This window comes from Hyla sarda, chromosome 1, assembly GCF_029499605.1.
Source record: "Hyla sarda isolate aHylSar1 chromosome 1, aHylSar1.hap1, whole genome shotgun sequence".
Taxonomy (NCBI): Eukaryota; Metazoa; Chordata; class Amphibia; order Anura; family Hylidae; genus Hyla; species Hyla sarda.
This window is the reverse complement of record NC_079189.1, coordinates 459,573,180-459,599,286: the sequence shown is the minus strand read 5'-3', so window position 1 is coordinate 459,599,286 and position 26,107 is coordinate 459,573,180. Positions and strand designations below refer to the sequence as shown.

General features: G+C 48.4%; 1 protein-coding gene across 1 annotated transcript; it reads right to left on the bottom strand.

Annotated features, from left to right (window-relative positions):
* Positions 1–7,141: 7,141 nt before the first annotated feature.
* LOC130284187 (uncharacterized) lies at positions 7,142–8,111 on the bottom strand. Its single transcript, XM_056534289.1, has 2 exons — positions 7,831–8,111; positions 7,142–7,744 (listed from the first exon to the last, which is right to left on the bottom strand). The coding sequence occupies exons 1-2, from the start codon at positions 7,953–7,955 to the stop codon at positions 7,144–7,146; spliced, it is 726 nt and encodes a 241-aa protein (XP_056390264.1). The 5' UTR covers positions 7,956–8,111; the 3' UTR covers positions 7,142–7,143.
* Between the last annotated feature and the right edge of the window lie 17,996 nt (positions 8,112–26,107).

Sequence of the window (26,107 nt, the reverse complement as noted above, 5' to 3'; positions counted from 1 at the left end):
CTTTTCAATTAATTCATGGATGGGGAAGCGATCCCACAGATCGGAGGTCTGAGCAGGCATTGCTCCTTAGTCTGGATGCCAGAAAGGCTTTTGACAGATTGGGGTTGCCTTTCCTTTTTGCCACTCAGCAGTAATTTGGGATTTCTGGGAAATTTTTTACTGCACTGCGGTGTCTCTACTCCTCCCCTACTGCCTCTCTTAAGCTTCCTCACACTCCATCTCCAACCTTTCCCTTGTTTAATGGGATTCGTCAGGGCTGCCCGTTATCCCCCCTGGTCTTTGCTCTCTGTATCGAACCCTTGGCTGCTATGATCAGGGGGGATCCGGACATTACTGGTATTTCCCTGCATGATAGAGAATTTAAGATATGCTTATTTGCGGACGATGTCCTTCTCACACTCTCTTGCCCTCTGCTGTCCCTTCCATCTCTACAAAGTTCTGGGTGACTATGGGGTAGTTTCTGGCTATAAGGTCAATCTTTCTAAATCGGAGGCCCTTCCACTTAACCTTCCCTCCCCCCTCACAACTCTTCAACGCTCTGACTACTCTTTACGGTGGTCTCCTTCCGCTATTAAATATCTTGGGGTCTGGATTTCCTCTCACTACTCTACGCTGTACTACTTTTTGCTGGGCGGATGTGGTCGACCCTATCTCACGCTCTCTCTTGCCTTTTGACCAACTGCAATCTCGCTGGTATCTCCCCTCGTCTGAGCACTTTCACTATTTACAATTGCGACACTTTATGTCCTCCACGTTGGGCTCTGGGATGGTGTCTCTGCCTACTAGCTTTGAGAGGTTGTGCCGTGGGGGACCTCAGACGAGGGGTCTTCTCTCCAATATTTACTCCTTGCTCCTCCAACCTCCGGAGGGAGTCCAGGTGTTTCACCGGTATATGAGTCGATGGGAGGAAGCACTTAATGTCACTATCACCCTCCCCCAATGTACTGCTTACAGGGAAACTCAATATAAACTGATTATGGGTTGGTACCATACTCCGGAGCTGTTGAATAGGTTGAACCCTGATATCCCCCCTCAATGCTGGCGTTTTGGGGTCGGTTTGGGAACGCCTTTTCATGTTTTTTGGAACTGTCCTCTTATCTCGGGGTACTGGGAGTCTGTACGTCATTTACTTTTGGATGTTTTGGGAGTGTCTGTCCGTCTTGACCCCCTTGTGTACCTCTTACAACTCTCACACCCTGTATTAACTAGGAAGCTACTGAAATTAGCTATGCATGTTACTTTGGCGGCTAAGACCCTCATTGCCAAATGTTGGAAGAGGACGCTCCCACCCTCTGAATCTGACCTATGGTCTCATATACGGAAATACGCTCCTTGGAGTTCTTCACAGCCTCTTTGAACAATTCTATCCCTGCCTTCCTTTCTGTGTGGGAGCCGTGGGATCATTTCTCTGATCTGCAACCGCCTTGATTTTCTCCCCCCCCCCCTCTCTTTCTCCTCCCCTCGATCTCTTCTTTTCTCCTCCTTTGTGCTCCTTTCCTTGCCCTCCCTCCACCCCTGTTATGTTTGTGTTATGTTTTCTCTTGTCTATCGTGTTTCCTTGTCTATGTCTCCTCCCCTAGTCCCTCATGCTGGGGGGCTCCTCGAGCCCTCTTTTCACTGAAGTTGAGATGTGTACTTACCAATTTTGTTCAGAATTGCTCCAGTTTGATGCCTACCCTGAGGTTGGGGCTGCGAACCGTGATTTAATTATATTCTCTGCATAACCTGGTTTCTTTATTGGCTTGTCATTAGCATCCGACTTGATTATTCTGGGCTGCGACCCAGGCTATGCTTTTGTTTATTTGCATACTCTTGTTCTCTTTTATGAAAACCCTTAATAAACATTACAGTTAAAAAAAAAAAAGTTGGATGGGAAAATGAAAAAAAAACTTTTTTTTCACAAAAATGCTGGTGTTACCCTAAATTTTTCATTTTCACAGGGTAAAATAGGAAAATGCCCCCCAAATTTGTAACCCCATTTCTTCTGAGTAAGAAAATACCCCATTTGTGGATGTAATGTGCTCTGCGGGTGAACTACAATGCTCAGAAGAGAAGGAGCGCCATTGGGATTTTGAAGAGAAAATTTGTCCAGAATTGAAGGCAACGTGGGTTTACAAAGCCCCCATAGCGCCAGAACAATGGACCCCCCACATGTGACCCCATTTTGGAAACTACACCCCTCATGTAATGTAATAAGGTGTACAGTGAGCATTTCCACCCCACAGGTGTCTGACGGATTTTTGGAACAGTGGTCCGTGAAAATGAAAAATGTAATTTTTCATTTGCACAGCCCACTGTTCCAAAGATCTGTCAAATGCCATGGCTGTAAATACTCACTGCACCCCTTATTAAATTCTGTGAGGGGTTTAATTTCCAAGATCGGGTCACATGTGGGGGGGTCCACTGTTCTGGCACCACGGGGGGCTTTCTAAACGCACATGGCCCCTGATTTCAATTCCAAACAAATTCTCTTTCCAAAAGCTCAATGGCGCTCCTCCTCTTCTGTGCATTGTAGTGCGCCAGCAGAGCACTTGACGTCCACACATGGGGTATTTCCATACTCAGAAGAAATGGGGTTACAAATTTTGGGGGTAATTTTTTCCTATTACCCCTTGTAAAAATGTAAAATTTGGGGGGAAAACTGCATTTTAGTGAAAATTTTTTTTTCCTTTACACATCCAAATTTAACAAAAAGTTGTCAAACACCTATGGGGTGTTAAGGCTCACTGTACCCATTGTTACGTTCCTTAAGGGGTGTAGTTTCAATAGTATACCATGTGTTTTTTTTTTTTTTTTTGCTGTTCTGGCACCACAGGGGCTTTCTAAATATGACATGTCCCCTAAAAACTATTTCAGCAAGATTTACTTTCTAAAAGCCAAATGTGACTCCTTCTCTTCTGAGCATTGTAGTTCACCTGCAGAGCATTTTACATCCTAACATGGGGTATTTCCATACTCAGAAGAGATGTGGTTACAAATTTTGGGGGTCATTTACTCCCATTACCCTTTGTAAAAATGGTAAACTTGGGGGGGAAAATTGCACTTTCATTTACACATCCGACTTTAATGAAAAGTCGTAAAACACCTGTGGGGTGTTAAGGCTCACTGGACCCCTTGTTACATGCCGTGAGGGGTGTAGTTTCCAAAAAGGTATGCCATGTGGGGGGGTTTCTTCTGTTCTGGCACCATAGGGGCTTCCTAAATGCGACATGACCCCCAAAATCCATTTCAGTAAAATTCACTCTCTAAAATCCCATTTTTGCTCCTTGCCTTCTGAGCCCTCTACTGCGCCTGCTGAACACTTAACATACACATATGAGGTATTTCCTTACTCGAGAGAAATTGGGTTACAAATTTTGGGGGGGCTTTTTCTCCTATTACCCCTTGTAAAAATTCAAAAACTGGGTCTACAAGAACATGCGAGGGTAAAAAAATGGACATTTTGAATTTCCTCCTTCACTTTGCTGCTATTCCTGTGAAACACCTAACGGGTTAACACACTTACTGAATGTCATTTTGAATACTTTGAGGGGTGCAGTTTTTATAATGGGGTCATTTGTGGGGTATTTCTAATATGAAGGCCCTTCAAATCCACTTCAAAACTGAACTGGTCCCTGAAAAATTCCGATTTTGAACATTTTGTGAAAAATTGGAAAATTGATGCTGAATTTTGAAGCCCTCTGATGTCTTCCAAAAGTAAAAACATGTCAACTTTATGATGAAAATATAAAGTAGACATATTGTATTTGTGAATCAATATATAATTTATTTGGAATGTCTGTTTTCCTTACATGCAGAGAGCTTCAAAGTTAGAAAAATGCTAAATTTTCTATTTTTTTATCAAATTTTGGAATTTTTTCACCATGAAATGATGCAAGTATCGACAAAAATTTACCACTAACATGAAGTAGAATATGTCACGAAAAAACTATCTGGGAATCACAATGAAAAGTAAAAGCATCCCAGAGTTATTAATGCTTAGGCTGGGTTCACACTGTGGAATTTCTGGGCAGATTTTCTGACGGAGATCAAGATGGCGGCACTAGGACCGCGCAGACTGCATTGTCGTCCCCATAGATGTCAATGCATTTCTGAGCAGATCTCCCAAAAGATCCACCCAGAAATGCATTGCCATCTATGGGGACGGCAATACAGTCTGTGCAGTCTTAGTGCCGCCGGCTAAATCTCCAGCAGAAATTCTGCCCAGAGATTCCGTAATGTGAATTTAGCCTTAAAGTTAAAGTGGCAGATGAGCAAAAAATGGCTGGGTCCTTAAGGGGAAAATGGGCTGGTTCCTTAAGGGGTTAAACCCCACTGGCATTTGACAGATCTTTGGAACAGTGGGCTGTACAAATGAAAAATTTTCATTTTTCATTTTCACAGACCACTGCTCAAAAAATCTATCAGACACCTGTGAGGTGTAAATGCTCACTGCACCTCTTATTAGGGGTGTAGTTTCCAAAATGGGGTCACTGTTCTGGCACCATGGAGGCCTAAACGCACATGGCCCTCAATTTCAGCCAGATTCTCTCTCCAAAAGCCCAATGGCACTCCTTCTCTTCTGAGCCCTGTAGTTCACCCGCAGAGTACTTTACATCCACATGTTTGATGTTTTCTGACTCAGAAGAAATGGGGTTACAAATTTTGCAGGGCTTTTTCTCCTATTACTCCTTGTGAAAATGATAAAATTGGGGTAACACCAGCATTTTAGTGAAAAAAATAAAAAAATATGTATTTTCACCTCCAACTTTACCGAAAATTTGTCAAACACCTGTGGGATGTTAAGGCTCACTATACCGCTTGTTACTTTACGTGAGGGGTGTAGTTTTCAAAATGGGGTCACATGTGGGTGTTTTATTTTTTTCTTCATGTTCATGTCAGAACTGCTGTAACTACCAGCAACCCCTGTGCAAATCACCAATTTAGGCCTCAAATGTATATGGTGCACTCTCCCTTCCGAGCCATGTTATGCGCCTGCAGAGCACTTTGCGTCAAAATATACAATTTTTTCCCTTTTAGCTCTTTTGAAAATGAAAAGTATGGGGCAACACCAGCATGTTAGTGTAAAAATTCTTATTTGTTTACACTAACATGCTGGTGTAGACCCCAAATTTACATTTTCATAAGGGGTAAAAGAAGAGAAAAAAAAATTGTAACACAAAACTGTTCCCTTGAAATATGAGAGTGCTCCAAAGTGAAAAAGCACCATGTGCATTTGAGGCCTAAATTAGGGATTTGCATCCACCACCAAATTACCCTACGGCAGTGCTTCCCAAAAAGGGTGTCTCCAGCTGTTGCAAAATTCCCAGCATGCCAGGACAGTCAATGGCTATGCCGATGTTCTGGCCCCTGTATCACCCGTCATTACGCACAGAGTAAGTTTGCTCTGTGCAGTGATGACAGCAGGGTGCCGCAACTAAGATCACGGGGGTCCTTTGGAGAGGGGATAAGATGTCTTGGTGCGTAGTACCCCTTTAAGAGGGAAAAACATTATATATATTTAACCCCAACCCAAATGTACCTCTACCTAAGGTACATAAAGACCGAAAAAAAACACCTTGTCCTCCGATAGTTGCCAGATGTTTATCTGAATATAAACCATCAGTTACAGAAATGTGTGGTGTCTTTACCAGCATACCTCAGAGATAAAGGGCATTTATTAACCCTATGGAAAGATATCATACGGGAAGAGGACTATATGTGGACAACACTAGAAGTTGCTTCATTATATAGTAACATACCACATGACAGAGGAGTGGAAGCTGTGTGATCTTTTTTAGTGGAAGATCCCTTGATGCCCATACATCAGAGGAACTTAATTTTGGAGGCCATTAAAGGAGTAGTCCAGTGCTGAAAAACATCCCCTATCCCAAGGATAGGGGATAAGTTTCATTTCGCGCGGGGGGGGGGGGGGGGGTCCAACCACTGGGGGCCCCCGCGATCTCCTGTACGGGGCTCTGGCTCGCTGGCCAGATAGCACGTGTTGACCACCAGATGAAGCGGCAGCTGACACGCCCCTTCAAAAAAAGCGCTATGGCAGAGCCAGAGATTGTCAAAGGCAGCTCTGCATCAGTCCCCCCAAAAATTTGAGTTCCTGGATTTAAATATCTATATTCTGGATGGCTGTTTGCATACTGCCACCTATTTTAGGAGGTGGATGCAAACAGCTACCTCGACTTTAACAGTTGCCATCTGAAACAATGGAAGAAGAACATTCCATTCGGTCAAATGTAAAGAATCCGAAGGAATTGTTCTTCCACACAAAAATGCCAGCAACAACTAGATAACCTTGAGGATCGTTTTAAGCAAAAAGGGTATCCCAAACCCCTTATACAAGGAGCACACCAGAGAGTGGATGAATTAGAACAAAGTGCTTGCTTGAAAAATAATAAAGAGGGTAATGCAGAGGGTGGTTATAATGATGAATTTGATTCTGGTTTTCTAACTACCGTATATACTTGCGTATAAGCCGACCCGAATATCACCTCCCCTCGGCAAGTTAGGGATAGCTGGTCCTAGTGACGTTGCCTTGACGACGACGCACAGGGACGTTGCGCATGAACGTCCCTGTGTGTCGTCGTCAAGGCAACGTCACTAGTCCAGGGCCGGGCCCAAAGCGGAGAAGAGGGCATCCCAGTGAAAATGGGCAGCCCGCAACGGCTAACCCTCCCCACCGGATGGTCCCTGCAGCATAGATGGCATGGACCAGCTCACCCTAATTCCCCAAAGGGGGGGGGCTGGATGATGACGAAGGCCGCAGTGGTCGTCAACCTGCAGACCTCCAGAGGTTTCAAAACTACAACACCCAGCATGCCCGGACAGCCAATGGCTGTCCGGGCATGCAGGGAGTTATAGTTTTGCAACATCTGGAGGTCTGCAGGTTGAAGACCACTGAGAAGGGATTGACAGGTGCTGAAAAACTCGGCTTATACTCGAGTATATACGGTAGGTATTACACGTCACACACCAATATTTTTTTACATTTTTTTTTATTTTTTTGTATAGGTAATATCACCAGCTCATATTATTGTGTCATGATTACTGGCACCATATGTAGTCCCCCAGTTATTCTTCTTTAGATGGTTTTTCCGTGTCCTGTGCAGTATCTCTCCCAGAAGTTTACTTGATGGCCTTCGTGGTGGTCTACACCCCGAAGTCATCAATTTTCACTCTAAGAGAGAGTTTGCAGCTGTTTCTGGAGACGGTCAACAATAACCTCTGCATGGTGGAATAATAGGTCACGATGTTTATCAGGATCAGTAGAAGCATCACCCACTCGATGATTATGATGGTGATTTCACGGATCTCGTCCCAGTCTTCATCATCATAGAATAATTCCTTTAATGTTTTATATCCAAAATAGAAAATTGTGCAGGTAAAAGCCAGGCCACAGCAGGTGCATCTACTATGGTGGATGACTTTTTTTGCTCCTGGTAATTTATACATCTGGATGGACTGCCCAAGGTAGTATAAGGCTTCACATGTAATGGAAATTATCGTGCTGACAAAGTGTATCCTGGGATATTCTTCGGGGGACAATACATGCATGACAGCTGTGGCAAAACAGGAGGCCCACACAATGGCGAGCAGGATCCTCTGGATCAGGACCTGATGACCCCTGAACTCTTCAGTATGCATAACCATATACTTATAAATAAGAAAGGTTAGCACCAAAGTGCCAATGGATGTCCCTATGAATCCAATTCTCAATAATATGTTTTCGGGAAAGAAATTTCCCACATCACTGTGAAGGAAAAGAAACCAATGTTATTATGGATATTTCCTCACTCCCAACCCATGAAATAAGAATATTGTGCTTGTTTATCTTACCTGATGTGCATCAGTGGCGAGGCGGCATGGCCGAGGACGACCGTCATGATGTAGCTGGTGGCAAGCCAGGCCGCACACCAAAACGCCAGCAGGAGGGGGACGAACCCCAAACCTTTTAGCTCCATATCAGTATATCAGTCAAGAAGTAGAAGAAGAAGATGCTAATCGCACTGTATCAATCTACAGAATGAAGGCTCAGGCGGCTGTCAGTGGAATGTCAGGACTCCAGCTGTCTGTGACATCACATGTCTGATGTCACGATGACTGCTTCTTTCTTGGAGCTGCAATGATTTAGTATCTGCTATGGACAGAACCTGATGTTGCTACTATGGACCTTACAGACCCCAGAACCCAAGTAATTAGTGCAGGGGCTCCATTTTGATCATCTCATATTTCACATTATTTGAGTTCCAGGGCTCGGATACATTTGCACCCTCTATAGCAGTGGTCTCCAAGCTGTGAACCCCCAACCGCTGCAAAACCACAACTCCCAGCATGCCTGGACAGCAACTTTGCATTAGGAAATAGTCTAATTAAACTTTTCTTATATATAGAATCCCCGACATCTCCAAGGATAAGCCTCTAAGGACAACTTCAGTGCTAAAACACTTATCCCCTATCCACAGGATATTGGATAAGTGTTTGATCGCGAGTCAGAACACTGTTTACGCCCCGTCCCCATACAGTTCTATGGGAGAGGCGTAGAGGCATGAACGCTGCCTCCCCGTCTTTCCCTAGAGATGTATGGAGGAGGCATGCCTGCTGCAACGTAATGCTCCGGCCGGAACACCTCCTGCACGGGAGAGCTGTCCCCAGCGGTCGGACCCCCCGCAATCAAACAATTATCCCCCATCCTGTGGATAGGGGATAAGTACAAGGGCCACAGATGACCTTTAAAATTGTAAGGCTATGTTCTGCATGTCATGTAATTTCTTTATGTTGTGCCCATATTTTTAAAAATATGTTCTTGTGTGGTAAGTAAATAATTTGTCTTACTTATTTTTGCAGAACGTTTGGAATTCGGTGTTTGGAATGCGGAGTCTTTTCCTGTGAAGATTATCATTGTTTTGTTGGAGTTACGTTCAGAAATAATCAGCAAACTTTTTAAACAATTAAAGTTTTTACTTTATAAAATTTTGCATGAAAACTGTTGCCAGTCTTTTATTTTTAAATAGAATAAATAACATATTTAAAGACATTTTTGGGTGGAGATTTTATATAGCCCTTTGCCCGGGCTGTTCCCCACCTGCTCATCATTCTCCCCCCTGCTCATCATTACCCCCTGCTCATCATTACCCCCCTGCTCATCATTACCCTCCTGCTCATCATTACCCCCCTGCTCATCATTCTCCCCCCTGCTCATCATTCTCCCCCCCTGCTCATCATTCTCCCCCCTGCTCATTATTACCCCCCTGCTCATCATTCTCCCCCCCTGCTCATCATTCTCCCCCCTGCTCATTATTACCCCCCCTGCTCATCATTACCCCCCTGCTCATTATTACCCCCCTGCTCATTATTACCCCCCTGCTCATCATTACCCCCCTGCTCATTATTACCCCCCCTGCTCATCATTACCCCCCTGCTCATCATTACCCCCCTGCTCATAATTAACCCCCCTGCTCATAATTAACCCCCCTGCTCATCATTAACCCCCCTGCTCATTATTAACCCCCCTGCTCATCATTAACCCCCCCTGCTCATCATTAACCCCCCCTGCTCATCATTAACCCCCCCCTGCTCATTATTCCCCCCTGCTCATTATTCCCCCCTGCTCATTATTACCCCCCTGCTCATTATTACCCCCTGCTCATTATTACCCCCTGCTCATCATTACCCCCTGCTCATCATTACCTCCCTGCTCATTATTACCCCCCTCTGCTCATTATTACCCCCCCTGCTCATCATTAACCCCCCCTGCTCATCATTAACCCCCCCTGCTCATCATTACCCCCCTGCTCATTATTACCCCCCTGGTCATCATTACCCCCCCCCCCCCTGCTGCTCATTATTACCCCCCCTGCTCATCATTAACCCCCCTACTCATCATTAAACCCCCCCTGCTCATCATTAACCCCCCCTAGTCGTCATTAACCCCCCCTGCTCATTATTGACCCCCCCTGCTCATCATTACCCCCCCTGCTCATCATTAACCCCCCTACTCATCATGAACCCCCCCTGCTCATCATTAAACCCCCCCTGCTCATCATTAACCCCCCCCTACTCATCATTAAACCTCCCTGCTCATCATTAACCCCCCTGCTCATCATTACCCCCTGCTCATCATTAACCCCCCCTACTCATCATTAAACCCCCCTGCTCATCATTAAACCCCCCTGCTCATCATTAACCTCCCCTGCTCATCATTAATCCCCCCCTGCTCATCATTAACCCCCCCCTGATCATCATTAACCCCCCCTGCTCATCATTCCCCCCTCCCCCCCGCTCATCATTCCCCCCCTGCCAATCATTCCCCCATCATTGCTCCCCCCTCCTCCAGCTTTTTCTATATTTCATATTTTCATTACCTGGCCGTGCTCGGCAGGCTCAGGTGATGCGTCGGGTCTTGTGGGCTGTGAGAGTGACGTCTTCTGCGGCTCCTCTGCACGGCGTCAGGGACGTCAATCGTCATTTCCTGCAGCGCTGGGGTGTAATGAAGAAAACTGTGCTCTGCAGGAAATGATTAGTGACGCCCCTGACGTCGTGCAGAGGAGCCGCAGGAGACATCACTTGTCACAGCCCACATGACCCGATGCATCACCTGAGCCTTCCGAGCGCGGCCAGGTAAGGAAATATGAAAAATAGGAAAAGCAGGAGGAGTCCGGGGTGGGCCCACAGGAGCCGCCGCTGGTCACTGTTTTAAAGTGGCCGCGGCCGGGCTATCGGGGGGCCCCGATCCGCTACTGAGCAGCCCGCAGGGATGTCCCGAATGTGACGGGGCCCCCTGCGGGCACGGGGCCTGGAGCAGGTGCTCCATGAGCGCCAATGATGATCCGGCCCTGCTGTCATGTAAGTAGCTGTTGACAGGACATCGCTGCAGGTGGTGCTAAGCTGAGGGAATTGTGGCGTACACATCCCAAGGAAGCATGAAGAGGATTGCATCGACGGACTGTGAGGCCCACACCGGATCAACGGGGGAACGTAGGAAGGTAAGTCAAAGTTTATTTTTACAGCGCAGGCACAGGGATATATTAAAAAAGCACACTACAGCTGTCCTTTAACATAAATATATAAAACTTTCTGAAACCACCTTTGAAGAAATATTCATATGCTTTTTTTTTTTTTTTTTTTTTTTAAACGAAACTTTGCTTTCATAAAAAATTTTTGTCTGAGTTTTTTTTACAAACATTAGAAATGTAAATAACAACCATAGAAAAAATTATTAAATAATAAATATAACCTATACATAAATATAACAAATTACATCCGCCTATACAATTGCCCTTCTTCCTCATATGTTTCATCATGTCTCACGGACTGGTAAGGGTATGGGGAAGGGTAGGATCTTTGTCGGGGTGGCTGGAGTGATGGGGAGGTGGAGGTGGAGGACAATGAGTTTGTGGTGGATGCACACAATCGTGCATTAGCCGTATTACTCTTGATTTAAAATTTGTTAACTGTTCATCATTCATTTTTTCAAGTCCTGGAACTAAACTTAGTGCAAAGTCCTTTATGGGACTTGGGGTTGGTCCTGAAACCAAACCTTCTACTCGAAGAAGTCATAGATCCAATTGGAGGAGCTTCGTAGATATGGTATTTTCTAGCTTTTCTAATGCATCCACGAAGGCATCCTGCCAATTGGAGCTGTGGCTTCTTCGAGTAGACATATGACGTCCAGATACTTGTCTTCTCAGATTTGAGGAGATTGTTGTTGTGGCTTGTCTATCTCCTTCCTGATCAGTCGGCTCTTCAATCTCCTCAATAGGCTCCTCTGTTGGTACAGCTGTATTAGATGTTGTTCTGAAAAAAAAAGAATCAAAAAACATTATACCAGAATAATACCAAAATAATATAATGTAATAAAATGTACCAAAATAATATTATTTTTTATAATCTCCTATGAACACATTAGAAGTTAAAGGGGTATTCCAGGAAAAAACATTTTTTTTTATATATCAACTGGCTCCAGAAAGTTAAACAGATTTGTAAATTACTTCTATTAAAAAATCTTAATCCTTTCAGTACTTATGACGTTCTGAAATTAAGGTTGTTCTTTTCTGTCTAAGTCCTCTCTGATGACACATGTCTCGGGAAACACCCAGTTTAGAAGCAAATCCCCATAGAAAACCTCTTCTAAACTGGGCGTTTCCCGAGACAGGTGTCATCAGAGGGGACTTAAGAACAACCTTAACTTCAGAAGCTCATAAATACTGAAAGGATTATGATTTTTTAATAGAAGTAATTTAAAAATCTGTTTAACTTTCTGGAGCCAGTTGATATATAAAAAGTTTTTTTCCTGGAATACCCCTTTAAATTTTTTGAACCTCTTCAGGACACAGGGCGTATGGATACGCCCTGCATTCCGAGTCCTTAAGGACAGAGGGCGTATCCATACGCCCGTGGGAAATCCGGTCCCCACCGCTAACCGGTTGGGGACCAGAGCCGGATGCCTGCTGAAATTCTTTCAGCAGGCACCCAGGCACATCGCCCAGGGGGGTTCTGAGACCCCCCCATGTCGGCGATCGGAGAAAATCGCATGTCAATTCAGATTTTCTTGCTCCAGATCCACTTGGTAGTTGACAATCTCAAAGATATTTAAAGTAAGAGTCCCTCACGGACCTCCATCTTTTTTGGACATGTTGATCTGGAAAAATTATAAATAGAAAATTAAGTAACAAATTTTGTTTGAACATAAATTTAAACCATTAAAAAAATTTTTATTTCAGATTCTTACTGATGGCTTCTTGTAGGTTGGAGCCATATTGTTCATAATCAGGAAAGAGTATCATAAAAATTTCCCTCCAACGTCTGCGATTATAAACATTATCGGCATGTCTCGGGTGGGTACAATCCCATAAGTATGGCCTCTCATGGACCAGGTTTATAACCTCCTCACTTTCGAAATCCTTGGGATCAATGGTAAATTCTGCATGTTTTGTTTTGCTTTTAGACTGGAGAAAATATTTTTAAAAGTATATATAAACAAATCTTTATACCATATATTATAAAAAGGAGATTTTTTAACACTTATCGTAAAATCTCTTTCTCGAAGGATCCATTGGGGGACACAGACCATGGGTGTATGCTGCTGTCTCTAGAAGGTATGACACTATGGCAACAAAGAAGTCGGCTACTCCCAGCAGGATATACCCGCCTCCAGACCCTGAGCTAATCAGTTTTAGTACCAGAGCAATAGGAGAGGACCGACAGGTCAAGGTAAAAACACGAACTGTCCGAGAACCAGAAGAAAAGATTTAACTGAACACACCCTCGGACAGAGAACCAAAGAGAAACCCAAAAGGGACGGGAGCTGTGTCCCCCAATGGATCCTTCGAGCCGTCCCTTGGGTGGGCAGATAATCAGTCAGGCAGACGGCTGTTCCACTGCCGCCTGCAGCAGTTTACGGCCCAGACTAGCATCAGCCGATGCGAAGGTATGAACCCGGTAGAACCTCGAAAAGTGTTCAAAGACGACCAAGTAGCCGCCTTGCAATCTGCGAGGCCGAGGCTTGTTCTGGAGAGCCAGGATGCCCCAACAGAAACGGGTAGAATGAGCCACAACCCTGAAGGGATGAATCTTCCCCCTACAGCGATAGGCTTCCGAAATGGCAGACCGGATCCACCGAGAAGTGGTGGCCTTGGAAGCAGGTTGTCCCTTACGACGACCTTCCGTAAGGACGAAAAAGGAATCGCACTGACGAAACGAAGAAGAGCTAGAGAGGTAATACCTAACAGCCTGAAACACATCCAGTTTGTGGAGTAAATGCTCCCTAGAATGAGAAGGAGCAGGACAAAAGGACAGAAGAACAATGTCCTCATTGAGATGAAAGGCCGAAACAACCTTAGGCAAAAAGGAAGGATCTGGCCGGAAGACAACCTTGTCCTGGTGAAGCACCAGAAACGGAGAATGGCAGGAGAGAGCTGCCAATTCAGAAACTCTCCAAATGGAGGTGATAACAACAAGAAAACACCACTTTCCAAGAAAGGAGGCGCAGGGACACCTCCCCAAGGAGTTCAAAAGGTTCACCTTGGAGTACCCCCAGAACCAGATTCAAGTCCCAAGGGGGAGAAGGTGACCGATAAGGAGGGGCAGCATGCGCCACTCCTTGAAGGAAGGTCCGGACATGAGAATTAGAAGCCAGAGGACGCTGGAAAAGAATAGAAAGGGCCGAAACCTGACCCTTAAGGGAACTGAGAGATAACCCCAGTTCCAATCCCGACTGCAAGAAAGAGAGAAGACGGGAAACCGAAAAGGTAACAGGAGACAAAACCTAAGCCCGCCAGGTACGGTGGTAAATTTTTGCCGAGGAGGACTAACGAGCCCTGAGCATGGTGCGAATGACTTGGGAAGAGAAACCGCGGCTCTCAAAACAGCGGTCTTGACCGCCACGCCATCAAAGCAGAGACGGTAATAGGGGTGGCACAGGAGACCTGAGATAGGAGGTCTGGACGATAGGGAAGTCGTTCAGGAGCCTGACTATGACGACGTACCACGCCCGCCGGGCCCAGGCTGGGCCACTAGAATGGCAGAAACGTCCCACTGAGAGTTTCATCAGGACCCCGAAAAAAGAAGAAAGGGAGGAAACAGATAAGGTAGGGCAAAGCCCGACCCCCAAATAGACAAGGTAGGGCAAGGCTCAACCAAGAGAGAGGAACGCTTTGGATGTGGCGGGACAAGCAGAGATCCACGCCTGGAGCACCCCAGGGGTTGCAGATCACAGCAAACACCTCTGGACGTAGGGATCAGTGGCCTTGGATGACTGAGGACCGGCCGAGAAGATCACAACCCAGGGACGACAAGACTGAAGATATCTGAGATGGCCGGAAACCTGTGTTCCGCCCAGGAGGGAAATTCCCAAGAAGCAAGCAAAGAGAGAATTGCCCTAGGCCCCAAAATGTTGAAGGGGAAAAAGCTTCTCGGGGGGCCAAACACCTCCCCAGCCTGACAGACTGGCAGGGATGGACAGGAAGGAACCCCCCCCCCCCCCGAAAAAAATGAGGGGGAAAACGAAGCCACCATAGAAGGGACTGACAAGACTGACGAGAGAGAACAATCTTGCGGCCGAGAGACAATGGAGACCTGTCACACCGGAAGAAAATCACCAGTTGAAGAGGTTGGTGATGAAAATGGGCAAATGGCACGGCCTCCACGGCCGCCGCCAATCAACCCAGGACATCCATGCAAAAGCGAATGGAAACTGGAGCAAGGAGCCGAGGTCATCAGACTCTTGAAAAGAGTCAGCGGAGTCGAAAGCGGGCAGAGGCCGCATCGAACTGGAGCCCCAGGAGAGCGGTTGGGCTTGTCCCAAATGACCATCCAACCGAAGTGAGACAAGGTCTGCGGGTTGAGACTAAGAACTCTCCAGGATCTGGGTCCTGGCTGGAGCTCAGATCAAGAGGTAGTACAAATAAGGAATCACGGAAACAACTGTTGTCCGTAAAAAGGCTATCACAGGTGCCAGGACTTTGGTAAAGGTCCGCGGAGAAGTGGCCAGACCGAAATGGATAGCCACAATAGAAAATGACCATCCGTTACTGCAGAACGGAGGTACCGCTGATGACCGGGAAACAATGAGATGTGGAGGCAGGCATCCTTGATGTCCACCGAGGAACGAAAACTCCCCTTAAACCATGGACGTCAGCACCGAACGGAGAGACTCCATTCGGGATGGGAACGCAAGATGCTGGCTGAGATACTCGAGAACCAAGACTGGGTGAACAGAAACGCCTTTCTTGGAGACCACAGAGAGGTTGGAATAAACCTCGAAAACGTTCCCCTGAAGCTGCATGTCCAGGCATCCCAGCGGGTAAGAGGCGACCAACCACACGAGAGAGGTCGACGGGTGGGGGGGACCCATCAGGCTGAGGAAGGCCTACGGGTGCCTGATGGGGCCGCCAAACGGCCGGAACAGATAGCCGACCTCCGGGAGGAATGTGATCGGAAAGAGGAGCCCTCTTCCCATGAAGGCGTCTGGCTGGACCCTTTGTTGGTACCCTTTGTTGATACCAAAGTTCCGCAGAACCGGAAGGAGAACTTACGACGGAAAGCGGTTCTGTGAGTCTTACCAGAGGTAATAAAGAACTCTTTTTCCGCCCGTCGCCTCACTTCCTGAAGGTGGCATCCGCATTCCAGGCTTAAAGCCACCTGAAGGGACAGTGGCTACCAGGTAGCTTGTTATAAAGGCAGCACAGTGGCTGCACATGGAAGCAGAACACAGAAAAATCTCCGGCTGCGGAGCATCGGAGAGCTAGATTAAATAAATCCTCGGGAGGGATCTTGAAGACTACCCTGGCGGAGTTGGAAGACCATACTAAAAGGGCCTTTGACACCCAGGCAGAAGCAAAAGCAGGAAGAACCTGCTGCCTCAAGGGCAGAGATTGCCAAAGTAGCCACCTTCTTGTCCGCTGGATTCTTGAAGGCAGCCACATCAGCCAACGGCCGGGTAGGCGCCTTAGAGAGGCGGGAGATCGACAGATCCACAGTTGGAGAGGAGGTCCACCGAGCAATGAGGTCCTTGGCGAAGGAATACCGCGCTTGAACCTTCTTCGTTTCCTGAAACTTCTTGTCAGGGTGACAACAGGCGGATATCCGCAGGGCGTAAAATTCAGCGTGAGAGCTGAAAGTCTTGAGTGCCGGTCGGGCACAAAGAAAGGAGACTTCTGGAGCCAAGTCCGATGTTCCTGGAAGGTGTCTCTTATGGCCGCAACCACTGAGTACACCCCATCAGGCACATGCGTGCGGTCCTCTGAGTCAGAGGCCGAATCAGAAACCTCATCCACAAGTTCTCCAGGTGAATGAGAACGAATTGAGGCAGCCCTGGAAGAGGTCAGGCACGATGAAAGGAAACTTCTGGACCACATCCGAAGTTCCTGGGTCCTTTAGCTGGAAGGTGTCTCTTATGGCCGCAACCAATGAGTACACCACATTAGGCACATCCGTACGGTCCTCTGAGTCGGAGGCCAAATCAGAAACTTCTTCCACAAGTTCTCCAGGTGAATGGGAACGTGTGAGGCGGCCCTGGAAGAGAGAGACGGACCTGGTACGCAGGTCTGGAGAGCCAGAGCGGCGACCCTGGGAGCATTCTCTAGAGGAGCAACGCTTGCTACAGGTCGGAGTAACGGGGCGATGCCTGCGAGGGGAGCGCCCGTGCCTGCTAGAAGACTTGGGGGATGAGTCAGATGACACACCCCTATGATGCTGCGAGAGCTTCAGAATAGGGGGAGAGCGGGACCCTCCGGAGTGCCGGTGTAGGGAGGGCCTCTCCAAGGCAGTCACCACATAACGGGAGACCTGAGCCAATTCGGATATAGACTGGGAGAGGGAGGGTACCCAGGCTGGAAGGGGCGGCCGAAACCACCGGGTCTGGAAGAACAACCGGGGTAGAGTAGCAGGGGGCTCTGGGGGAGCAGTGGAGCAGGCAGAGTGGTTCAGCAGAACCAGACAGTTTAGAGTTACAGTATTAACAGATTAAAGGAGTGGCTAACACTCCAGTTAACTGTTTAGAGGGAGTTCGTTCTGGGCCTCTCTCACCCAAGACTGTGTTCCATTTCACTGTGTTGCTGATACAGTCTGCTTATCTTACTGTTTCACATGCCTTGAGATCCCCATAGACCACAATGGACCTATTTAAAAAATTAAACCACAACGCTCTAACACTCTGTCCCACCCCGTGACTCGAACCCGTGGTGGTCTCCAGGCTGTCAGAGAGGAGAAATGCCGGCCAATAGCAAGGGAGGGGCGTGTTAGGAGCACGGGGCACCGCTGATTGGCTCCTGCCACCATAATCGCGCGCACAGCGCTGATTGGTGGACAGTTCGCGCCCAGAGAAGCTTTGGCGGCCGAAGCATTAACAAGAAGTCCGTAATGGCGCCCGCTCCTTGACCCGAGCGCACAGGCGAAAGCCTGTGCGCTCGCGGGGAATTGAGCGGACTAGACACCGCCGGCAGCAGCCGCTGCTGAAAGTGAAAGTAAGCCGGCACTCAGAGCGCCCGCATAGAAGAACGCCGCGGCTGTCAGCCGCTTCAATGTAAAAAACACACACACAGTCGTTCCACGCACACATATATATGATTAAAGTGTAGAAAGTTGTGCCCCATCCAAACTGCCACTGCTCACCCCAGTAATAAAGGACCCCCTGTCCAGGCCAGCCCCATTAGAACCATGAGAAAAGTGGGCCAAAACTGAGGGTCTCCAGATGTTACAAATCTGCACCTAAGGAGAAAGGGAAATATACTCACCTCAGTCAGAAGAACTTACCTCATGAAGTCTTCCTATGAAGTCTTCAGGCAGCTTTTATCACCTGCATCATGCCAGGCTACCATGTGCTAGCGAGGCGAGCCGGGAGATATTGTGACCCGGACCCATGAGGTACAAACCCAGGCGCTGACCGTTGGCGAGAGGGGGTGAACAGCGCATATACGCAATGTCTGTGCCCCCTTACTCGCAATGGGGAAACAGTGAGCCGCAGTTCCTGAGTCCCCACCTGAAAACAGGAAAGAAAATGGAATAAAAAATCTAACACATCCCTAAATCTAGGAAAATAAAAAAAACATAAGACCTGGTCTGGAGAGAACTCCAGACCATGTACACCTCCTTAGACACTAAGCTTAAAACTGATTAGCTCAGGACCTGGAGGCGGGTATATCCTGCTGGGAGGAGCCGACTTTTTTGCTGCCATAGTGTCATACCTCCTAGAGACAGCAGCATACACCCACGGTCTGTGTCCCCCAATGGAGCCGATAGAGAAAAAAGATTTAGACACAATTGTGGTAGCCCTTGGGGGGTATAATAAAGTTGGGGTGTTGCTTCAGAATATAAGGGGTTAATTTAACCCCTGTCACTCGTGACGCCAGGGTGAGTGTTAATAAGCTGAGGTAAATCTCCGGCCTGTCGCCACCCTTCCCAGGAACGATAGGTGCGTACTTAAAGGGGTACTCCGCCCCTGGCATCTTATCCCCTATCCAAAGGATCGCTCTGTGCGTAATGACGGACGATACAGGGGCCGGAGCAGCGTGACGTCATGGCTCCGCCCCTCATGACATCGCGGCCCATCCCCTTAATGCAAGTTTATGGCAGGGGGCGTGATGACCGCCACACCCCCTCCCATAGACTTGTATTGACGGGGGCGGGCCATGATGTCACGAGGGGCGGAGCCGTGACGTAACGATGTATTGCCCATCATTACGTGCAGAGAGATCTCGCTCTGCGCAGTAATGATATTGGGGTGCTGCAGCAGCGATCCCCGGGGTCCCCAGCAGCGGGACCCCGGCGATCTGACATCTTATCCCCTATTCTTTGGATAGGGGATAAGATTTTAAATGAATCTTTAAATGAATGAATGTCCACAATGGAGATGAACTTGAACTTGCAAAAACTTTACTGAAGTACTTGCGGTACATCCAATTAACAGCAACAGTCTTAGTAATACAGTCTCTATATAGCACGGCAGTGATTGACAGATGCTGAGGACCATTGACTTATCCAAAGAGTTATTAGCTTTAGGATTTTTGCAGAGATCTGTCCGGATTTAGGGGAATATTTAGGTCCGGTGATCATGCTGAGGTAATAAGGATTGAAGTAACTCACAGTTTTTAGAGATGACCATTGCCGCAAGGCTTAGGCCTGGTTACTGCTGATTACAGCTGCGCATATCCATCCTCATCAGCAGCCCACGAGGAAAGAGAGATGCTGCTTGCTTGGCAGTACAGGAACAAGAGATGCTGCTTGCTTGGCAGCTGTTACGCCGAGCGCTCCGGGTTCCCGCTCCTCCCCGGAGCGCTCGCTACACTCTCGCTCCCGCAGCGCCCCGGTCAGATCCACTGACCGGGTGCGCTGCGATACCGCCTCCAGTCGGGATGCGATTCGCGATGCGGGTGGCGCCCGCTCGCGATGCGCACCACGGCTCCCGTACCTGACTCGCTCTCCGTCGGTCCTGTCCCGGCGCGCGCGCGCCGGGTCTCTGCGATTTAAAGGGCCACTGCGCCGCTGATTGGCGCAGTGGTTCTAATCAGTGTGTTCACCTGTGCACTCCCTATGTATACCTCACTTCCCCTGCACTCCCTCGCCGGATCTTGTTGCCATTGTGCCAGTGAAAGCGTTCCCTTGTGTGTTCCTAGCCTGTGTTCCAGACCTCCTGCCGTTGCCCCTGACTACGATCCTTGCTGCCTGCCCCGACCTTCTGCTACGTCCGACCTTGCTTCTGTCTACTCCCTTGTACCGCGCCTATCTTCAGCAGTCAGAGAGGTTGAGCCGTTGCTAGTGGATACGACCTGGTCACTACCGCCGCAGCAAGACCATCCCGCTTTGCGGCGGGCTTTGGTGAAAACCAGTAGTGACTTAGAACCGGTCCACTAGCACGGTCCACGCCAATCCCTCTCTGGCACAGAGGATCCACCTCCTGCCAGCCGGCATCGTGACAGTAGATCCGGCCATGGATCCCGCTGAAGTTCCTCTGCCAGTTGTCGCCGACCTCACCATGGTGGTCGCCCAGCAGTCACAACAGATAGCGCAACAAGGCCACCAGCTGTCTCAACTGACCGTGATGCTACAGCAGCTACTACCACAGCTTCAGCAATCATCTCCTCCGCCAGCTCCTGCACCTCCTCCGCAGCGAGTGGCCGCCTCAGGCCTACGACTATCCTTGCCGGATAAATTTGATGGGGACTCTAAGTTTTGCCGTGGCTTTCTTTCACAATGTTCCCTGCACTTGGAGATGATGTCGGACCAGTTTCCTACTGAAAGGTCTAAGGTGGCTTTCGTAGTCAGCCTTCTGTCTGGAAAAGCTCTGTCATGGGCCACACCGCTCTGGGACCGCAATGACCCCGTCACTGCCTCTGTACACTCCTTCTTCTCGGAAATTCGAAGTGTCTTTGAGGAACCTGCCCGAGCCTCTTCTGCTGAGACTGCCCTGCTGAACCTGGTCCAGGGTAATTCTTCCGTTGGCGAGTACGCCGTGCAATTCCGTACTCTTGCTTCAGAACTTTCCTGGAATAATGAGGCCCTCTGCGCGACCTTTAAAAAAGGCCTATCCAGCAACATTAAAGATGTTCTGGCCGCACGAGAAATTCCTGCTAACCTACATGAACTCATTCATCTAGCCACTCGCATTGACATGCGTTTTTCCGAAAGGCGTCAGGAGCTCCGCCAGGATATGGACTTTGTTCGCACGAGGCGTTTTTTCTCCCCGGCTCCTCTCTCCTCTGGTCCTCTGCAATCCGTTCCTGTGCCTTCCGCCGTGGAGGCTATGCAAGTTGACCGGTCTCGCCTGACACCTCAAGAGAGGACACGACGCCGCATGGAGAATCTCTGCCTGTACTGTGCCGGTACCGAACACTTCCTGAAGGATTGTCCTATCCGTCCTCCCCGCCTGGAAAGACGTACGCTGACTCCGCACAAAGGTGAAACAGTCCTTGATGTCAACTCTGCTTCTCCACGTCTTACTGTGCCTGTGCGGATATCTGCCTCTACCTTCTCCTTCTCCACTAAGGCCTTCTTGGACTCCGGATCTGCAGGAAACTTTATTTTGGCCTCTCTCATCAACAGGTTCAACATCCCAGTGACCAGTCTCGCCAGACCTCTCTACATCAATTGCGTTAACAATGAAAGATTGGACTGTGCCGTGCGTTACCGCACGGAACCCCTCCTAATGTGCATCGGACCTCACCACGAAAAAATTGAGTTTTTGGTCCTCTCCAATTGCACTTCTGAAATTCTCCTTGGACTACCCTGGCTTCAACACCATTCCCCAACCCTGGATTGGTCCACAGGGGAGATCAAGAGTTGGGGTCCCTCTTGTTTCAAGGACTGCCTTAAACTGGTTACCAGTACTCCTTGCCGTGACCCTGTGGTTCCCCCTGTAACCGGTCTCCCTAAGGCCTATATGGACTTTGCGGATGTTTTTTGCAAAAAACAAGCTGAGACTCTACCTCCTCACAGGCCTTATGACTGTCCTATTGACCTCCTCCCGGGCACTACTCCACCCCGGGGCAGAATTTATCCTCTCTCTGCCCCAGAGACTCTTGCTATGTCTGAGTACATCCAGGAAAATTTAAAAAAGGGCTTTATCCGCAAATCCTCCTCTCCTGCCGGAGCCGGATTTTTCTTTGTGTCCAAAAAAGATGGCTCCCTACGTCCTTGCATTGACTACCGCGGTCTTAATAAAATCACGGTAAAGAACCGCTACCCTCTACCTCTCATCTCTGAACTCTTTGATCGCCTCCAAGGTGCCCACATCTTTACCAAACTGGACTTAAGAGGTGCTTATAATCTCATCCGCATCAGAGAGGGGGATGAATGGAAAACGGCATTTAACACTAGAGATGGACACTTTGAGTATCTGGTCATGCCCTTTGGCCTGTGCAACGCCCCTGCCGTCTTCCAAGACTTTGTTAATGAAATTTTTCGTGATCTCTTATATTCCTATGTTGTTGTGTATCTGGACAATATCCTGATTTTTTCTGCCAACCTAGAAGAACACCGCCAGCATGTCCGCATGGTTCTTCAGAGACTTCATGACAATCAACTTTATGCCAAAATGGAGAAATGTCTGTTTGAATGTCAATCTCTTCCTTTCCTAGGATACTTGGTCTCTGGCCAGGGACTACAAATGGATCCAGACAAACTCTCTGCCGTCTTAGATTGGCCACGCCCCTCCAGACTCCGTGCTATCCAACGTTTTTTGGGGTTCGCCAATTATTACAGACAATTTATTCCACATTTTTCCACCATTGTGGCTCCTATCGTGGCTTTAACCAAAAAGAATGCCAATCCTAAGTCATGGCCTCCTCAAGCGGAAGACGCCTTTAAACAGCTCAAGTCTGCCTTTTCTTCAGCTCCCGTGCTCTCCAGACCTGACCCATCTAAACCCTTCCTATTGGAGGTTGATGCCTCCTCAGTAGGAGCTGGAGCGGTCCTTCTACAAAAAAATTCTTCCGGGCATGCTGTTACTTGTGGTTTTTTTTCTAAGACCTTCTCTCCGGCGGAGAGGAACTACTCCATCGGGGATCGAGAGCTACTAGCCATTAAATTAGCACTTGAGGAATGGAGGCATCTGCTGGAGGGATCAAGATTTCCAGTTATTATTTACACCGATCACAAGAACCTCTCCTATCTCCAGTCTGCCCAACGGCTGAATCCTCGCCAGGCCAGGTGGTCTCTGTTCTTTGCCCGATTTAATTTTGAAATTCACTTTGGGCCTGCCGATAAGAACATTAGGGCCGATGCTCTCTCTCGTTCCTCGGATGCCTCGGAAGTAGAGCTCTCTCCGCAACACATCATTCCTCCTGACTGCCTGATCTCCACTTCTCCAGCCTCCATCAGGCAAACTCCTCCAGGGAAGACCTTCGTCTCCCCACGCCAACGCCTCGGAATCCTCAAATGGGGTCACTCCTCCCATCTCGCAGGTCATGCAGGCATCAAGAAATCCGTGCAACTCATCTCTCGTTTCTATTGGTGGCCGACTCTGGAGACGGATGTTGTGGATTTTGTGCGAGCCTGCACTGTCTGTGCCCGGGATAAGACTCCTCGCCAGAAGCCCGCTGGTCTTCTTCATCCTCTGCCTGTTCCCGAACAGCCTTGGTCTCTGATTGGTATGGACTTTATTACAGACTTACCCTCATCCCGTGGCAACACTGTTGTTTGGGTGGTCGTTGATCGATTCTCCAAGATGGCACATTTCATCCCTCTTCCTGGTCTTCCTTCTGCGCCTCAGTTGGCAAAACAATTTTTTGTACACATTTTTCGTCTTCATGGGTTGCCCACGCAGATCGTCTCGGATAGAGGCGTCCAATTCGTGTCTAAATTCTGGAGGGCTCTCTGTAAACAACTCAAGATTAAATTAAACTTTTCTTCTGCTTATCATCCTCAATCCAATGGGCAAGTAGAAAGAATTAACCAGGTCCTGGGTGATTATTTACGGCATTTTGTTTCCTCCCGCCAGGATGACTGGGCAGATCTTCTACCATGGGCCGAATTCTCGTATAACTTCAGAGTTTCTGAATCTTCTTCCAAATCCCCATTTTTCGTGGTGTACGGCCGTCACCCTCTTCCCCCCCTCCCTACTCCCTTGCCCTCTGGTGTACCCGCTGTGGATGAAATATCTCGTGATCTTTCCACCATATGGAAAGAGACCCAAAATTCTCTCTTACAGGCTTCATCACGCATGAAGAAGTTTGCTGATAAGAAAAGAAGAGCTCCCCCCATTTTTTCTCCCGGAGACAAGGTATGGCTCTCCGCTAAATATGTCCGCTTCCGTGTTCCCAGCTACAAATTGGGACCACGCTATCTTGGTCCTTTCAAAATTTTGTGCCAGATTAATCCTGTCTCTTATAAACTTCTTCTCCCTCCTTCTCTTCGTATTCCTAATGCCTTTCACGTTTCTCTTCTTAAACCACTCATCATCAACCGTTTCTCTCCTAAACTTATCTCTCCCACTCCTGTCTCCGGTTCTTCAGACATCTTTCCCGTAAAGGAGATACTGGCCTCCAAAAAGGTCAGAGGAAAAACCTTCTTTTTGGTTGACTGGGAGGGCTGTGGTCCTGAAGAGAGATCCTGGGAACCTGAGGACAATATCCTAGATAAAAATCTGGTCCTCAGGTTCTCAGGCTCCAAGAAGAGGGGGAGACCCAAGGGGGGGGGTACTGTTACGCCGAGCGCTCCGGGTTCCCGCTCCTCCCCGGAGCGCTCGCTACACTCTCGCTCCCGCAGCGCCCCGGTCAGATCCACTGACCGGGTGCGCTGCGATACCGCCTCCAGCCGGGATGCGATTCGCGATGCGGGTGGCGCCCGCTCGCGATGCGCACCCCGGCTCCCGTACCTGACTCGCTCTCCGTCGGTCCTGTCCCGGCGCGCGCGGCCCCGCTCCCTAGGGCGCGCGCGCGCCGGGTCTCTGCGATTTAAAGGGCCACTGCGCCGCTGATTGGCGCAGTGGTTCTAATCAGTGTGTTCACCTGTGCACTCCCTATGTATACCTCACTTCCCCTGCACTCCCTCGCCGGATCTTGTTGCCATTGTGCCAGTGAAAGCGTTCCCTTGTGTGTTCCTAGCCTGTGTTCCAGACCTCCTGCCGTTGCCCCTGACTACGATCCTTGCTGCCTGCCCCGACCTTCTGCTACGTCCGACCTTGCTTCTGTCTACTCCCTTGTACCGCGCCTATCTTCAGCAGTCAGAGAGGTTGAGCCGTTGCTAGTGGATACGACCTGGTCACTACCGCCGCAGCAAGACCATCCCGCTTTGCGGCGGGCTCTGGTGAAAACCAGTAGTGACTTAGAACCGGTCCACTAGCACGGTCCACGCCAATCCCTCTCTGGCACAGAGGATCCACCTCCTGCCAGCCGGCATCGTGACAGCAGCCCAGGAACAAGAGATGCTGCTTGCTTGGCAGCCCAGGAACAAGAGAGCGATTAATGGCCGCCGCTCCCTTATATGGGCATGGCCGTTTTGGATTGGCCCTTGTCAGCTGTCACTCACCGTTACAAGGCATGGTGGGTGATCACGTCACGGGGACCTCCAAAGGTCCTTAAGCAAAACCATAGAGTTTCTACCTGATCACGTGACCCGCAGGTCCTGCTACGCTCCGTACAGGTAAATAACCAAATATATACAGTTTCTATAGCTATAGCTATACAAATATCAAATAGAACCACTATATATCTACTGACTAAGTGAGAGGTGACAAGGGGAAGACTAGACAAGAGAGACCCTGACGTCCTAGGGACTCTGGCTATGGGGACCTCTATACAGGTAACGTATAGGATACACAACCGGGACACCACAAACCCCCTTACTTAAAATAAGTCGACCTCGACGCCTGTCCCCTAAGGCAGAGGAACTAGGACTAAAAGAGGATTATACCAATAAATTTGCTATACATCCTAAGTAATTATTGAACACATTTACATACTCTGATACTCTTGCTAGTATCTGGACTAGACAATAGGAATCTATCTAGACATTTGGATAAAGCTATCTAGACATTCGGATAAAGCTATCTAGACATTGGTGAAGCTATCTAACCTTTAGTTTCTAGCTCCTTAGACATTTTTATTTTAGCTTACTATACAATTAGGCAGCTATCTGACATTTAGTTGCTAGCTCCTAAAACATTTTGTTTTAGCTCTCTACA

Coding starts and splice junctions, on each gene's coding strand:
- LOC130284187 (XM_056534289.1), bottom strand. CDS start 7,955: ATGGAGCTAAAAGGTTTGGGGTTCGTCCCCCTCCTGCTGGCGTTTTGG. Junction 7,745..7,830: donor TCGCCACTGATGCACATCAG/GTAAGATAAACA, acceptor TTTCCTTCACAG/TGATGTGGGAAATTTCTTTC.